This window comes from Barbatula barbatula (assembly GCF_947034865.1).
Source record: "Barbatula barbatula genome assembly, chromosome: 3".
In the NCBI taxonomy this organism is placed as follows: domain Eukaryota; kingdom Metazoa; phylum Chordata; class Actinopteri; order Cypriniformes; family Nemacheilidae; genus Barbatula; species Barbatula barbatula.
In genome coordinates, this window is record NC_136764.1 from 6,959,767 (window position 1) to 6,975,149 (window position 15,383).

General features: G+C 35.7%; 3 protein-coding genes across 3 annotated transcripts; all 3 read left to right on the forward strand.

The window, feature by feature from the left end:
- Window positions 1-48: 48 nt before the first annotated feature.
- Window positions 49-2,668, forward strand: ly97.3 (lymphocyte antigen 97, tandem duplicate 3). Its single transcript, XM_079451591.1, has 4 exons — window positions 49-860; window positions 1,349-1,401; window positions 1,673-1,795; window positions 1,925-2,668. The coding sequence occupies exons 2-4, from the start codon at window positions 1,353-1,355 to the stop codon at window positions 2,032-2,034; spliced, it is 282 nt and encodes a 93-aa protein (XP_079307717.1). The 5' UTR covers window positions 49-860; window positions 1,349-1,352; the 3' UTR covers window positions 2,035-2,668.
- Window positions 2,669-7,328: 4,660 nt separating this feature from the next.
- LOC306891383 (uncharacterized protein) lies at window positions 7,329-8,503 on the forward strand. The gene is made up of 4 exons (XM_079451592.1): window positions 7,329-7,502; window positions 7,687-7,752; window positions 7,853-7,972; window positions 8,153-8,503. Exons 1-4 carry the CDS (start codon window positions 7,472-7,474, stop codon window positions 8,263-8,265), a joined length of 330 nt encoding a protein of 109 aa, XP_079307718.1. The 5' UTR covers window positions 7,329-7,471; the 3' UTR covers window positions 8,266-8,503.
- Window positions 8,504-10,789: 2,286 nt separating this feature from the next.
- On the forward strand, window positions 10,790-12,641 carry LOC306892426 (uncharacterized protein). Its single transcript, XM_079453539.1, has 4 exons — window positions 10,790-10,890; window positions 11,042-11,094; window positions 11,861-11,983; window positions 12,361-12,641. The coding sequence occupies exons 2-4, from the start codon at window positions 11,046-11,048 to the stop codon at window positions 12,459-12,461; spliced, it is 273 nt and encodes a 90-aa protein (XP_079309665.1). The 5' UTR covers window positions 10,790-10,890; window positions 11,042-11,045; the 3' UTR covers window positions 12,462-12,641.
- The last annotated feature ends 2,742 nt before the right edge of the window (window positions 12,642-15,383 follow it).

A 15,383-nucleotide genomic window follows, 5' to 3' on the forward strand; every position in this document is an offset into this window, starting at 1 on the left:
AGTCAAAACAACACAGATTAGAAACCACACACATCAGAATAGGTGGACAGACCGACAGATAGATAGACAGCTGCAAGAATATACAGTAAACTATCTATCTGTCTGTCCACCTATTTATCTGTCTGTCTGTCTATGGAAGGATGGATGGATGGATGGATGGATCGATAGATGGATGGATAAATCTACATCCTGTCTGTCTGCCTGTGCATCCTGTCCTGTCTCCCTGTCTGTCTGACTTTTACATATTGTAAAATTTTGGTGATTTGTGCTGTTGTACAAAGTACTCCATGTAGACCATCCACATTTTTAAACCTTAGCTGTTGACAGAGAGAGAGAGATGGGTTTGAGGTTATTTATAAAAAGAGCCATTAGCAGTTAAGCATCATTACACAAAACAACCTGGCCATAGAACACCACAATTGACCAATATGTAGTAGATTTGCATGCTAGATTTAACAGACTATAGATCAGGCCAAGTTAGGAGTTTTTGGTTCGGGATAGACAGTGTACGGATTTCTGAGCCCCATCAGAGGCGAACAACAACAGAACCAATGCGGAAAACTTTACAAAAGACTGCAAACAGAAGTCTTGCCACACCACACATGCACACAAAGTTTCACATGAAAAGTTGAGAAATACTGTGCAATGTTCTTGTGCTATGACCATTGGCTCCGTTGTGCTGCATGTTCGACCAGGCTTGGTCTGTTTGCGAAGAGAGAGAGAGAGAGAGAGAGAGAGAGAGAGAGAGAGAGAGAGGGAGGGGAGGAAGTGATAAGAAGCTTGTGGGGTAAAGGTGGGGTTTTATACATACAGTAAAGGTACACTCAGATCTCATCACAGCACAGCACAGCAGAAAAGAGGTAAGATACACCTATTAATTTCATTTACTTCTTAAGACTTAACATTTATTCTGTAAAATGTTTATGCATTAATCTGTTACTATACTACATAGATGTACTGTAAATATCTCAATATTGATAGAGACAAGATAGACTGGTAGAAATCTGGACTTTTGGATTGTTGAGATGCTTTGGATACATTTATGAGAAGGATTTATTTTATGATGCATTTCTGCATTTGTTTTGTCATGTTGTCCAGTAACAAATGTTCCACTATATGTTCTTTTTTCCTATAAGACGACAAATTGTTTATATATTAGACGACTATACTTAGGGACTTAGTTACTATAAAATGAAAAAACTATTTACATAAAGCATTCTCTCGTTCTTTTATCTGTTGCTTTCACCTATATCCGACGTATATGTATCTTTAATAAATAGTGCTTTTGAATACTTTCACTAAAAATGAAATGTTTGTCGGGTTAAATCTCTCTGGTTTGTTTTCGCAGAAAGATGAAGGTCCTTGTGTTTGCTGTTGTTCTCGGGGTGCTTGTGTCAGGCAGTAAGTTTGGATATTGATTTCCTGTCATAAAACGGACGTCATGACGCAACTCTGGCAAACAGAAATGTGATTAAATTTACAGCACATTTACTGTATGTGAATGAAACCAAAGGAAATTAAAACAAGATTACTTACTGGGTAATTAAATATAGGTGTAACGCGGTGAGCAAAGACACGGTGCGTGTAGCATAAGGCATATGAGAGATGTTTATTTAAGCATAAAGTCAACATAAATGCTCATAAATTGGCATTTATGCCTGTGTGTTTTAAGGTAGGGCCCTGGACTGCCATCATTGTTCTCCGGCTAAAGCAGGCGAAGCCTGTGAGGTCACCCAGGTCACCTGCCCACCGGGGAAAGACGCATGTTCGGCTGCCAGGTTCCTCAGAAAACCATGTGAGCGCTTTTCGAATGAAATAAAAGATTGGCATGATTTAATTTAGTCTCTTATTTTACACAAGACCGTATACTGTTTATCATATCTACCTCTTTTTGACCCCAAGTCTGTAATTTGGTTTGAAATAGATGGACATTTCCAGAAGTGCATGTCCATGTTAGACTGCGAGATGGTGAAGCTGAACGCCTACATCAACATTAAGTGCTGCCAGAAAGACTTCTGCAACACATTTGACTAAAACGCAATCGATCAGGCAGATTTATAAATGATACAAAATGGCTTATAAATGTCATAAATTATACAGGTTTGTGGATCTTGGCATCTGTTTTAAAGCCTAAAGTCCCAGTCAAATAAAAAATTACAATTCTTGTTTTTTCATGAAATATTGCAGCGTTTATAGAAGTTTATTTTCTTTTCAAAGTCATAATCCCCAGTAAAAATCTGAAAGTGCTCTTCTGCCCTGAAATGACTATCCATCTCAAATGACGTAAATTAGACGGCTTGGCCTGAGCATCCGTTAACTCCTCCCCTTCAACTGTCAGTCTGCTGTTAGTTTCATTAAAAAAATCAATGCAATAGCTGTTTTTACACATCCAATCAATTCGCAGTGAAAAATGCAAGCCACGCCCACAAATTTTCTCCTTTTGAAATTCCTTTTTCACTCGGAAATGTGTCAGAATACGGAATTGAAACGATCGCATCTTCCGGTTCACGGTGACTTTGATGTAAAAAGCAACATTGCAGCCTTCCTGATGATGGTCATTGACACTGCTTACTGTACAATAAAATCTGCATACTAGCATTTGCATACTGCATGGAGATTTTGACTGCACTAAAAAACAACACAGTAGTTAAATATAATTTTTGAGTATGGTATAATGGACCTTTTTCATGTTTTCAGCGTCAAGGTAATATAATACAAAGTATAGTGTTACGAACGTAGACTACATACATTACAATAAGGTGCTATTTGTTTACAATTAGTTAATGTATCAGTTAAAATGAACTAACAATGAAAAATAACAACTCAGCATTTATTAATGTAAGTTCATGTTAACTTCAGCTTCAAATACAATATTCAAATTAAACGTTGTGTCTGTTAACATTAGTTAATGCAACATGAATTAATATGAATAACTGTATTGACATGAACTAACATTAACCGGGACTAATATCTGAAATGCATGATTACTAATGTATTTACTAATGTTGTTAACAAATAGCAACTTATTGTAAAGTGTAACCAAAACTTTGGAGGATTTACGATGCTGATGATCATCGAAAAGGTTTGTGAAAAGGTCCATTTCAAATGTATTTGTTGCAATAACATAAAAGAAACAAATTCTCATGTAGGGAAAGTTATTAGATTTTGTTGTCTGTGTGCCAACACAATACATTAACAGGCTTACATCCAAAACGGAAATCCAACATTCACAGATAAGCCATTGTTCGAACATTTCAACAAGTTAAAGCAAACACAACAAACACAAGATTTTATATTAATATTAACCATTAATATTAAAACGAGGCCAATATAGACTCAACAGAAGCACCATACAAGGCAAGATTCAAAAGACATCATAAAAAAACCTTGGGCACACTTGTACTTTGAACCCGGAATAAACAAAGAAACCATGACATGTCTGCAACGTTAGTCCTGTTCTGACTCAGGGTGACACGGGTAGATTTGCATTGCTGCTCCGTGATACACTCATGTGTTCATAAAACAATTGATTTAAACCGGAGGTGTAGAGTATATGTAGAGTGAGTGAGAATAAAGGGGCAGAGCAATGGGTTGGCGCAAAGACCATGGGTTCAAGTGTCTGACAAACAGTGTTGGGTAAGTTACTCTGAAAAAGTAATGAATTACTAGTAACTAATGACATATTCAATAGTGTAATAAGATAACTGTACAAATTACTCTCACCAAAAATGACTTTCTATATGTTACATCAACCTTGATAAGTTAAGTGATTCAAGGATAGACATGAAACGCTTTATTTATACTTCATCGAAATAAATAGCTATACTGACCAAAGAATACAAATGTGAGAAGGATACATTAAAGCATACATTTTAAAGTTAGACTCATCATTTTTAGATCCTTTCCACTATTGAATATAGTAAACAGTATTTAGTTCAACTGCATCCGAAGTAACTGTAAATCACAGAACAAAATCCCTTAATTGACTGTTTCAAGGGAAAAGTAAATAAATTACAGTAATACTGACTTAGTAACTAGTTAAACCCAACACTGCTGATAAATGTATTAAATTGAAAGAAGATACTTGGAAGAAGGTTGTAAACATTGCTCCTCATTGAGTTCCACTGTATGGAAGCAGAAGTCCATATAAGTCATTTACAAGTTTTGAATAACAGAAGGGGTGACGCAACCATTTTTGGACCATGCCGGGGTGGTTTCCCAGACAGGGTTTAAGACAAGTCCCAGACTAACTGAAATGTAAAGGCGCTTTAATCGAAAACAACTGGTGTCAATTGTGATTTGTGTTCTAGCAAACGTGTATATATTTATTCTAGCTTTTGAAGGGCAGTACTGAATGGACACACCGTACACATACATTTTTTTCTGGCTCAGGACAAACAAGAAACTCTTTAACTATAACTAAACATAAAAAACGTATTGATTGTCCAGACAACATTGTCCAGAATAAGAAAGTGTTTATATGTCAACTTCAATTCACTTATTATTTTATGTTAACATTTCTTATTGTGAAATAACTTGTTCAGGGTAAATTAACAACAAGCCTTACAAACATGTAAAAATTCTTAATTTTAACAAGTTCTATCTGCAAGCTAATGTACATTTTGTCCACCGCTGTGTAGACGCTTTCAAAGCAACAACATTAACAAATTTTACTGCGCTTGCGTGCTATTGTGGCCCAAACTTAACCTCCAGTACACATCCGAGTCCCTGTTGATTTTTTCTGATAACAAGCAAAAGAAGATAACAAGCAAAAGGATACAAATATTGTTTATTAAACAACTAAACAATAAAATGTAATATACATTTATATAGTATAAATTAAATTCAATATAAATATTTATATTACTAGCCAGACTGATGAACAAACACAAGACCGGAAGTTAACTTCAGGCCAATCCAACATTAAGTAAAACTTAAATATAATTTTTTTTTTAATTAAGAAATACTGTTGAATATTTAAAACAACAAAAATAAATTAAGTATTGCACAGAAAACAAGTTCAATACTAATGTTTTTACATGTATTTTTGGGATAGGTGCAAAAAATGAATATATCTTTCAGCAGATCTGTCAGTAACTGATGATGTTTTCAGTTGCTAATGCGCTGAAATAAAAGACTGTTTACATGATTTTAATTTCAATGATTTTGTATCACATATAAACTTTTTGTTTAAGCAAGTGCTGCTGAGTGACATCATCTCTCTGCTGAATAATATTATTTACAAAATAATCCACCTTCACTTGTGAATTTATACTGACACCTTGTGGCTTCTGTTTGACTTTGCTTTTTGTTCCAAAACTACATTTTACACGCATGTGACCTTCTACCGGGGTGAACCACTACACCAAACGTGTTGGGGGTCAAATTGTATACGTTAGGATTTAATCCTATTATAAAGTATCCTATTATTAAAGCACATTGCCTTGATTTATGTTCTACTTGCATTTGTTGTGGGACATAATATTTAGTATAAATTAATATTGATATCTCATATTAATTAAACTCTTTCTACATGCATACCTGTGTGTTTGAATGCACACGTTTGCAGGATATACAATCTTTATTTAGCATGGAGACTTTTAAATAGAAACGAGATTAATATTAACCATTTGTTTACCACAACCTGCGCTATTTTTGCAGAAAGTGGTTGTAAAAGATATTTCAAAAACACAAGACACAGATGGACATCAGATGTTTTGTGTAGATAAACGTTTTGGTGGAAATTATTGTTCTCTGGATATTGGTAGGGACCAATCAGCGCTTTTGCCACTACATATACTTGTATTGAAATGTGATTTTAAATGATTTGTTTGGTGTTTGACAGTTACAGTAAATTGAATTGAAATGATTTTATTTGAACGCAGAATTATCGGGCACGTTGTGGACTCTCAACACCTATTGTGTGTTATGCATTACAACAAAAATGGATGCTCATTTAGTGACTTTGAATACACCAATAACTGAAAGAGTTGAGAAGACCATGACTAGCATTTCCTAAACTTCCTTTTTATTATTAGACAAAAAATTTGTGTTTATGTGGTGTATGCATTGCCCATTAGAGTAAGAAGACAATTGCACCTCTAGATGGAAATATAAACAGAAAGAAAGAGAAGTGAGAGATGTTGGATTAGTTATTTGCTTGCATGCCATTTTCATGACTTGAAGTTTTGGAAATACACCAGTTTTATTAAGTCTTACCAGTTTTGTACCTCCATGTCTTTAAGCCGATTGGTGTCCTGTTTGAACAAATGTATAAGCTACGTGTTCATCTGAACACTTTCATTTGTACTGGAAAAAGTCTTGTTTTCAGGACATCCCAGGAAAATGTATGTCGTTTTAATGAGATGTAGAGCAAACATAATTTGGGAAGATTTTTGGGTCACCTTATCTTACAGATAATCAAAAAAGACCTGAATGGTCATGAGCAGGTAGAGTGAACAAATGTAACTTATGTGAATCAACAAGAAAAGTGGGCATCATTTTAACGTTTGAAGGGGTATAGTCACGTGTCATTTTGAGCAGGGAAGGAGACCAGAGGCTGTTCTTTAATGGATATCAATGGAGGAGAGACATCAATACGCCAAATAATGTGCTTTTGAGGAAATATTGCATCATCAGTCACAGGTGAGAAAACTGCGAGAAAGAATGTTCTTTTTGCATTGCTGCTCTTTTTATGTCTCAGATATTAAACCCATTTCCACAATCTGATTCCTTTATTTAAGTAAAGATTATTGTTCATCCAACCCACCGTCACCTTTTGTTCACTCATTGGCATTATAAAAGATGCTTTAAAAAAACATATGTTATGAAAACATCAAATAATGTACACAATATTGAACAATCTTGCATATTGTATAAATAATTTATGCATACCTAAGTCACTTGCACTATTTTAGTCTAAATTATTATCTGTTCATATCCACCTGTACATTAATGTTCATAGTATATAGCCATCTGTATATATTGTTCATAGTATATACCTACTGTCATATTTTCATAGAACATTCCCACTGCAAAATATTTTTATAATCCATGCCCACTGTATAATATTCTCTCATATTGTATTCTGTATTTATTCTAACTGTATATCCTGCACTTGCTAACTGCACTTCTGGTTAGACCTAAACTACATTTCGTTACACTGTACTTGTATATGTGTAATGACAATAAAGTTGAATCTAATCTAATCTAACCTCCTAAATCACAAACAGATTTTCAGCTGAAAGTCTGTTATCCTCAGGTGGTTTATGAATGTAATGTACAGTGTGTTGACACAGGAGAATCTTGCATAATCTCACGGAACAGTCAGTACTTGTTGTTTTAGGTTGACTGCAAGAACAAATAATGAACTAAGGCAGTTATTTGTTATTGAGTCTCATGTTTCCAATTCATCTGAAATTCCCGAATGACTCAAAAATGATTCATACAGAGAAAAGTATAAAATAATCAGATGAAGTTCAATACTACACAACTTTTACAAGGTAAGCATCGGCATATAATATAATATACTATACATGAACATGTTAATCTACAGCCTGTCTTATGGAGACTTAGTTTTTTACATGTATAAATAATAGGCCTATCTGATCTGTCATGTTCCACGGACTTATGAATCAATGTGGCTCAAAACATTTCTTGAAAGATTAAAGTAGTTTATGTTTTCAGCTCTATCCATTAGAATCATGAAAACCTCGCTGGTGGTTCTTATTCTTGCACTCGTGTTGGCTCAGGGTGAGATTTAAAGCAAACTGTTGGGTACAAATGTAGATTTTATAAGCAATAATACCATCAAGGACATATTAATATAAAAAAGTATGCACGTGTTTTACAGGATTTGCTCTGAAATGCAACTACTGTGTCCCTAAGTCCGGAACCCGATGTACCGGAACTGTAGAGACCTGTGAGGCTGGAAAAGATTCTTGCATATCCACCAGACTCACAATCCCTCCTTGTGAGTCCGATATTATTTCTTGAATGTTTAAGCCTATCATTACATCTGAATATAGACGGATTATATAGTGACCCGACCGGTGAGCTGTTGTGTAATAACTCAGTTATACACACCTCATTTCTTAAATAGGTTCAAGACGTGCAGGATCTCATGGTATTTCTTGTTCTTCTGTTCATCTAGACATGGGCTTCCGGAGATGTGGCAGTACGAGAGAGTGTCTTCTTTATCAAGGCAACACCGCCATGATAGCCAAATGCTGCAAGACAGACCTCTGCAATCCTGTTATCTTCTAGGCCTAATTCTAATAACAAAAACAAATATACGAATGAGGGACATTTTTGTAGTTCAATATAGATAAATTTAATTTTTTCTTTCGTGTTTAAGATTTTATCCGATAACAAATAATCACAAGAAACTGATGCTTGTGATGAGAACAACACAAAGAAACCAATGAGTGACATTTTTGTAGTTTGATAAATAATTATCTTACTTGTTTAGGTTTTGTACAATAAAAAACTCCACAAGAACCTGAAGTTTGTGATTCATTTCAGGAATTGCTGCACTGTTAAAAACTTACAGTGAAACAGGTGTTTTAGTTCTGCCGAATGGCGTCCTCTGCCGTACAGAAGGAGTCATAAAATAAATATATTACACACATTAAAAATATATATTTAAACAGAGATCAGGGATTTGGATCTATCTTTTCTACCACTTTAATTCTGCCATGAAGTCAGCTTCACATTCATATCTACGGTGGCAGTAAAGTGCAAAACAACACATCGCTAAATTTAAAACAAATCTAAAAGCAAAATAAAAACCCCAAAATAAAAATGACAAATCTGAAAGCAAAATTGCAAATCATAAAACAAAACACCAATTCGGGAAACAAAAAAACAAGTCGGAAACCACATCGACGAGTCAGAAAACAAAACAACAAATCAGTCAAACCGGAAAAGGTAGGTATTTTGTTGGAATAGCTACTGCTGATTGGATGAAACTCCTATCATTGTTACTATGAGAAAGGACATGCATATGTGATACAGCGCATGTTCATTGATTAAGGTTCAAAAGACACATTTTGTTAATAAAGTTGAAACGGGCTCATCTTTCATTAGGAGTAGATGCGTGTCTGTTTCACACTGCATGCATGCGTGGCATGAGCCCGGAGGAGCACACATAGTGCACCTGAAAGGCGACTGCCTGTGTACCATCCGTGATCATCTTCCCCTCAGAAGATACATACGATATAAGCATATAACATGATATGTACTTTAATCTGTGTCCCTGTTGGTTATGGTGAGAGAGTGACTGACTTATAAATATAAACATATGCCTGGATATCTTGATTGACAAGAGTTTTATCCAATAGGCAGTAGCTATCCCATTCCAACAAAGTACCTACCTTTTCCGGTTTGACCGATTTGTTGTTTTGTTTTCTGACTTGTCGATGTGGTTTCTGACTTGTTATTATGTTTTCCGAATTGTTGGTGTGTTTTAAGATTAGCTATTCTGTTTTTAGATTTGATATATAAAATTTGTCTTTTTTATTTTGCTTCTAGATTTGTTTTTAGTTTTGCAACGTGTTGTTTTGCACTTCCCGGCCACGGTACATATCACCTGAATTGTATAACCTTGTATAACACGCTGTAAAACCTCACAGTCACACGGAGAGATTGAGAAGTTACACAAATTTGTAACTTGTTCTTTAGTTGCACAAATTGCTTCTGTTGTTTTGCCATAGGCCTACTATGCTGTTTGTTGAAGGTAACTTAAGATCAAGTTACACAATTCGGACTGTCAGGGGACATTAAAAAAAGATCTGGATGATTTTTACTTATATCTGCTCAACCACCAACCAACTAATGGTGTCAATTGGCACAGCAATGGGTGTAATACACTTTGACCTATAACAAAACATATTGCTGTGTATTTACAGTATAATGCTGGAAATTATCACACATGTGACACTATTGGCAATCTACAGTAATTACTGTGTATATAAGAAATGGATTCGAATAGAAAATGCAGCAATTTGGCCTACTGTCCTATAATATTATATTCAATACCTTATGTGTTTAGACCTCAATTTTAATTATATATAAATTTATACCTTAACATTTAAAATAAAAAAGATAAAAAGTATTCTCCATACCTCAGAATTAAGTTGAAAGGTTTTAAAGGGATACTTCACCCAAAAATGAAAAATTATTGTTCCAAATCTGTATCATTTTCTTTGTTCTGATGAACACAGAGAAAGATGTTTGGAAGAATGCTTAAAACCAAACAGATCTTGCCCCCCATTGACTCCCATAGTAGGTCATTTTGGTGAAACATGGCTTATAAATCATACAACATGTTGTGGAAAAAATTTACAGAATGTCCCACAAGGATAATTTCAGGGGTGTGGTTAGGGGTAGGGCTTAGAAACAACATAAAAACGCCCATTGAGATACTAAAACAAACCTGTGTTTGTACGGAAATTTCAGAAATGAAAATGTCCTCACAAATTTACTGAAAAAGCTGGTTAACAATGAGTACACATTGACACACTTATCGAAAGCATCTCTATTCCAGTAAACGTTACACAAGCATGTTTATACAGGACATCGGAATGAGATAAGGAAAAATAAGAGGTCCTTTGTAACAGAAGAGAAAAACACCAGAACAGAACAAAAAACTGTTTCGCAAACACCAGTAACCCAGTAAGCCAATAAAAGAAATGAAGCCAATGCCAGGAGCAAACAATGAACAAAGGCCTAATGTGTTTCAAGATTCTTTGGCCAGATTTCAGAACGGAATTTCCAGGCTTGTGACACCGGATTCCGGTAACTGATTTCTTAAACACAGCGGTATATAAGGATCAGAGACACAGGTGTCTGTAGACATTCAGTTCAGCACTACACCACAGTAAAGTTACAGTACGTATCATGTCTAATGATTTACAATAATAAGACTGATGGAGATAGGTGTTTAAGTCTAATAATTTTATTATTTAATCGTATGTTACAATGCAGAAATGGTATCGTAAATATGTTCACAAAAATAAGGTTTCTTCATGTTTTCCAACAGAGTGATGAAGGTTCTTCTACTGGCACTGGCTCTTGCATTGGTGTTGACCGATGGTGAGTTTGAAGCTGCTGCTGTTTTACTACATACGAGAACTCAAGACTGCATATACTCATCTATTGCACTGTAACTTCAATAACTGCATTAACTAATCTACTGCTCTGTAACATTATTAACTGCATTAACTCATCTTCTGGACTGCAACCTATTAACTGCATTAACTCGTATACTGCACCGTAACTTTAATAACTGCATTAACTTCAACAACTGCATTAACTCACCTATTGCAGTGCAACTTTAATAGCCGATGTCTATAATTTATGCATACCTAAGTCACTTGCACTATTGTTTAGTCTAAATTATTATCTGTTCATATCCACCTGTACATTAATGTTCAAAGTATATAGCCATCTGTATATATTGTTCATAGTATATACCTACTTTCATATTTTCATAGAACATACCTACTGCTAAATATTTTTATAATCCATGCCCACTGTATTATATTCTCTCATATTGTATTCTGTATTTATTTTAACTGTATATCCTGCACCTGCTAACTGCACTTCTGGTTAGACCTAAACTACATTTCGTTACACTGTACTTGTATATGTGTAATGACAATAAAGTTGAATCTAATCTAATCTAATCAAGTGTTTCTTATCTCGGGACTTTGGTCATGCAGTAAATAAAGATCCATTATTCTTGTTATCGCAGCATTACAGTACGAGCTGTAATGTGCACACGACTCGGTTGTGAAATGATGTAAGAGCCAGTGTTAAAAGCAACGGATTGCACTGATGTGGGTTTATTGTGTTGCAGGATCTGCCTTGAAATGTAACAACTGTGTTCCCGCCAAACCAGGTGGGAGTTGTAGGACCACCCAGGAAACGTGCGGTTATAACAAAAATGCCTGTGTCTCTGCCAGGTTCACAACCTATCCATGTAAGCCATCTCCGTGTCTGGAATGGATTATTGCTGACAAATACAAATGTTCTTACCTTTTAAACATATCAGGGCGGTCACCTGGACAAGGATAAGCATAAGCAAGTAATAGGCCTCAGTTAAATTGAGATATTCAAGTCATTTTTAAAAACATACTTTTTGGCAGAGTGAATCTAACTCAGAAATACTACGTAATACGTTCAACTCGTTTTTTGACAATTTGACCATGTTAGGCTTGAGAAGCGCACGTTTGATAGTGTAAAGAACTCAGAATGGGTTTAAACTTCTCTGTTTGTTTAAGGATACTCATATTTATGGTTAGAAAATAAGTCTAGATTAATACAGGCACATTTTTTATATTCTTTTTTGTTCCCTAGTTGGCTACTTCCGGAGGTGCATCTCCATGTCAGACTGCCTGATTCTACAGTCCAGCCCTTACATTACAGCCACGTGCTGTCAGACAAACCTGTGCAATTAAACTCACATGGCTGAATACACACAACGTCTTCAAGAAATCATCGCCCGTGGAATTATTTACAGAAGGAATAATGATAAGTTATCATAGGATCTTACTCTACATAATCAAATATTGGTGACATGGCTGTTCGTATTGGGTGATTTGGTGACACCTTTTCCATTAAAGCACATACTTACATTCATAGAATGTGTCTTCCTTCTCTTGTTTACATTTTATACACCAAGTCAAATCCAATTAAAATATAATAAAAACGACTTTGCTAGTGTAATTGATCAATAAAAAGTGTTGGGTCCCCATTGACTTCTATTGTATGGACGCAAAGCCAAAGCAAGTCAATGGGGACCAAAGGTTTTCTGTTACCAACATTTTTTGACACTTTTGTGTTCTGAAGAAGAAATAAAGTCTCTTAAAATCACTTACTTGACATGCAAGAAAAGTCTAACTTGATGCTTTTACTCACAAAGTATTCAAAGTTTACTTGGGTTCTAGCTTTTATTTGTCTATTTAATACTTTATTCATTATTTTCCCTTGTAGTTCACTAAGAGCATACTTCATAGGTTCTCTCATAAACTAAAAATGTGTCACAAGTTTTCAACTAGTAAACAATTAATATTCTTATAGGTTCACTTAGAAGATCCCGATTATTTGTGTAAAAAACGAGATCAGCGAAGCACCGGGGCCTCAGCATCTCCGACCTGGAGAGCGGCTCCGTGAGGCAACTGTAGAAGATTACCTTCAGCTCATCCTCACTGAAACAGCAATGCTCTTCTGCTGACAAAACTCGTTGGCGAACCCCCAAACGTCAGAGTCTCTCTGGCGGAGGCCAAAGAGGAGGTGATCCTCACTAGCACGGTTCCCAATTTCCAATCTGGTTTCTGGGTTCAATGCAGCTGATTCGTTATGTTAGGTATGGGGTGATGAGGAAGGAGAACCCAAGCGCAGGACAAGGGTGCACAACTCAAAACTTTAATGTTCAAAATATGACAAAAAACTTCCCACGTGGAGGCAAAACAGACTTAGACGAGACAAGGACTACAAGGCATCAAGACAAGGCTTTCACACGCAAGGTATTAATCCAGAGCAGGACATGCACATGGTATGTCGGAAGCAAACACAGCAACTACAACGAATCAGCACAGGACAGAAAACACAAGGGCAGGTGTGCGGAATGAAACACAAATGGAAAACTTACAAGGAAACGAGCGGGGCGGGGCCAGAGACGAGACCGGAGAGAACGCATATTATTTCGTGACCGACAATAATATGTTTCTCTCCACATAAAACACAAGGTTCTGTCATGATCCTGCCACTAGACCAAGAAAGACATGACATGAAGAGGCAGAACCATGACACCCCCCAAAAAACTGAACTGAGACGAGATTTACTGCACCTATGCATTGTTCTGTTGCACAAATTGCTTCTATTGTTTTGCCCTACTTTGTAATTCGCTTTGGATAAAAGTTTCTGCTAAATTACTAAATGTAAATGTTAACTGCTGTTTGTTGAATGTTACTTAAGATCATTATTACACGGATCTTCATGGAATACAAAATTGAAATGTGAAGAATACAACAGAGCTGACTCTATTGGAAGATTTAGGTTAGTTTAGGTTAGATTTAGGCTCTATTTTGTCTTCAAAGAACAGATGCTTAAATATCAAAAAATGTATCCTCGTAGTCTTGTCTCTCACTTGGAATATCTGGACATCTCTTCAAATATTGATGGCTTGCCATTATTCAAAAGCAACAACCAATCACTGTGGCCAGTGATTTATGCAAAATAAATGTCTCCATGCACGTTATTCTGCGATGTGTCAGTTGAGATGCCCCAGCAAAAGCCGGTGTTAAGTGCACAAAGCAATATTTGGGCTATTATGGTTGCGATAAGTGCACGCAAAAAGGTTTCAGGTATGGTTCTCGTGTTATCTACCCAGTGTAACAAGCTCTCCCCAACGGTCAGCCACACCCCCTTCATCAGCACCTTCTACCAGATACACCCGTTCACTTTCCCCCAGACTATTGACTCTCACAAACTACATTTCCCATCATCCTTTGTACCCGCCATAACCCGCACCTGAAACTCATCCAATGGACATTATACGTACCCTTGCTTTTGTTTAGTTTGTTATCAGATCTAGTTGTATTTTGTTACCGGTCTAGTACTGAGTCTTTGGTCTCCTGTAAGTTCCTGGTGTTTGCTCGTCTAGTTATTTTGTGGAATATACCTTTTTTGTCTTGATATTGATATTAAACCCTCATCATCACAAGTCTTATTGTGACATCATCTTTCTGTCTGGTGTGTAGTGTGCAGGAAGTGATTCATGATCATGCAATGTCTATGATTCATATATAAGGTTTGTCTGCAGACTGCCTGAATTTTCACACGTTTCAACTCCGCATTACATCACAGTGAAGGTAAATTTTCACCCTTGAGTAATTCTGATTTACAGTCACTAAGTACAGGAAGTTCTCAATTTTCATGTCATTAATAGTCCCAAAAATCGTCTGTTTGCTAAATATTTTTTCTTGAAGAATGCAATGTTTACATAGGATTCTAATTTAGAGAGAATCATGGAGTTCAGTGATCACCGAGTGTTAAATGTCTTCAAATGAAATTGAATGAGTCAATCAATGACGTCTGAAAGTGTTTCATATCTTTTCGAAGAACCTTTTCGAAATTTAGATAATTTGTCAAAAATGCATCTCATGATCTTATAAATCCTCTTCTGTAGAACCCCAAATTACAATTATATTAATACATTTTTGGAAAACTATATCTTTATTTTATTAATAATAATAATAATAATAAGTCAAGGCAAGTCAAGTCAGCTTTGTTTATATAGTGCTTTTTACAATTTTCGTTTGTTACAAAGCAGCTGTACAAGTAAACATTGACTGTGCTGTCAGATTGCAAATGGACAG

Bases quoted from the DNA above. Each gene is read 5' to 3' on its own strand.
- ly97.3 (XM_079451591.1), top strand. From the start codon at position 1,353: ATGAAGGTCCTTGTGTTTGCTGTTGTTCTCGGGGTGCTTGTGTCAGGC. The intron at 1,402-1,672 runs GTAAGTTTGGAT...GTGTGTTTTAAG, and splicing joins CGGGGTGCTTGTGTCAGGCA to GTAGGGCCCTGGACTGCCAT. The intron at 1,796-1,924 runs GTGAGCGCTTTT...GGTTTGAAATAG, and splicing joins CAGGTTCCTCAGAAAACCAT to ATGGACATTTCCAGAAGTGC.
- LOC306891383 (XM_079451592.1), top strand. From the start codon at position 7,472: ATGAAGTTCAATACTACACAACTTTTACAAG. The intron at 7,503-7,686 runs GTAAGCATCGGC...TTATGTTTTCAG, and splicing joins TACTACACAACTTTTACAAG to CTCTATCCATTAGAATCATG. The intron at 7,753-7,852 runs GTGAGATTTAAA...CGTGTTTTACAG, and splicing joins TGCACTCGTGTTGGCTCAGG to GATTTGCTCTGAAATGCAAC.
- LOC306892426 (XM_079453539.1), top strand. From the start codon at position 11,046: ATGAAGGTTCTTCTACTGGCACTGGCTCTTGCATTGGTGTTGACCGAT. The intron at 11,095-11,860 runs GTGAGTTTGAAG...ATTGTGTTGCAG, and splicing joins TGCATTGGTGTTGACCGATG to GATCTGCCTTGAAATGTAAC. The intron at 11,984-12,360 runs GTAAGCCATCTC...TTTGTTCCCTAG, and splicing joins CAGGTTCACAACCTATCCAT to TTGGCTACTTCCGGAGGTGC.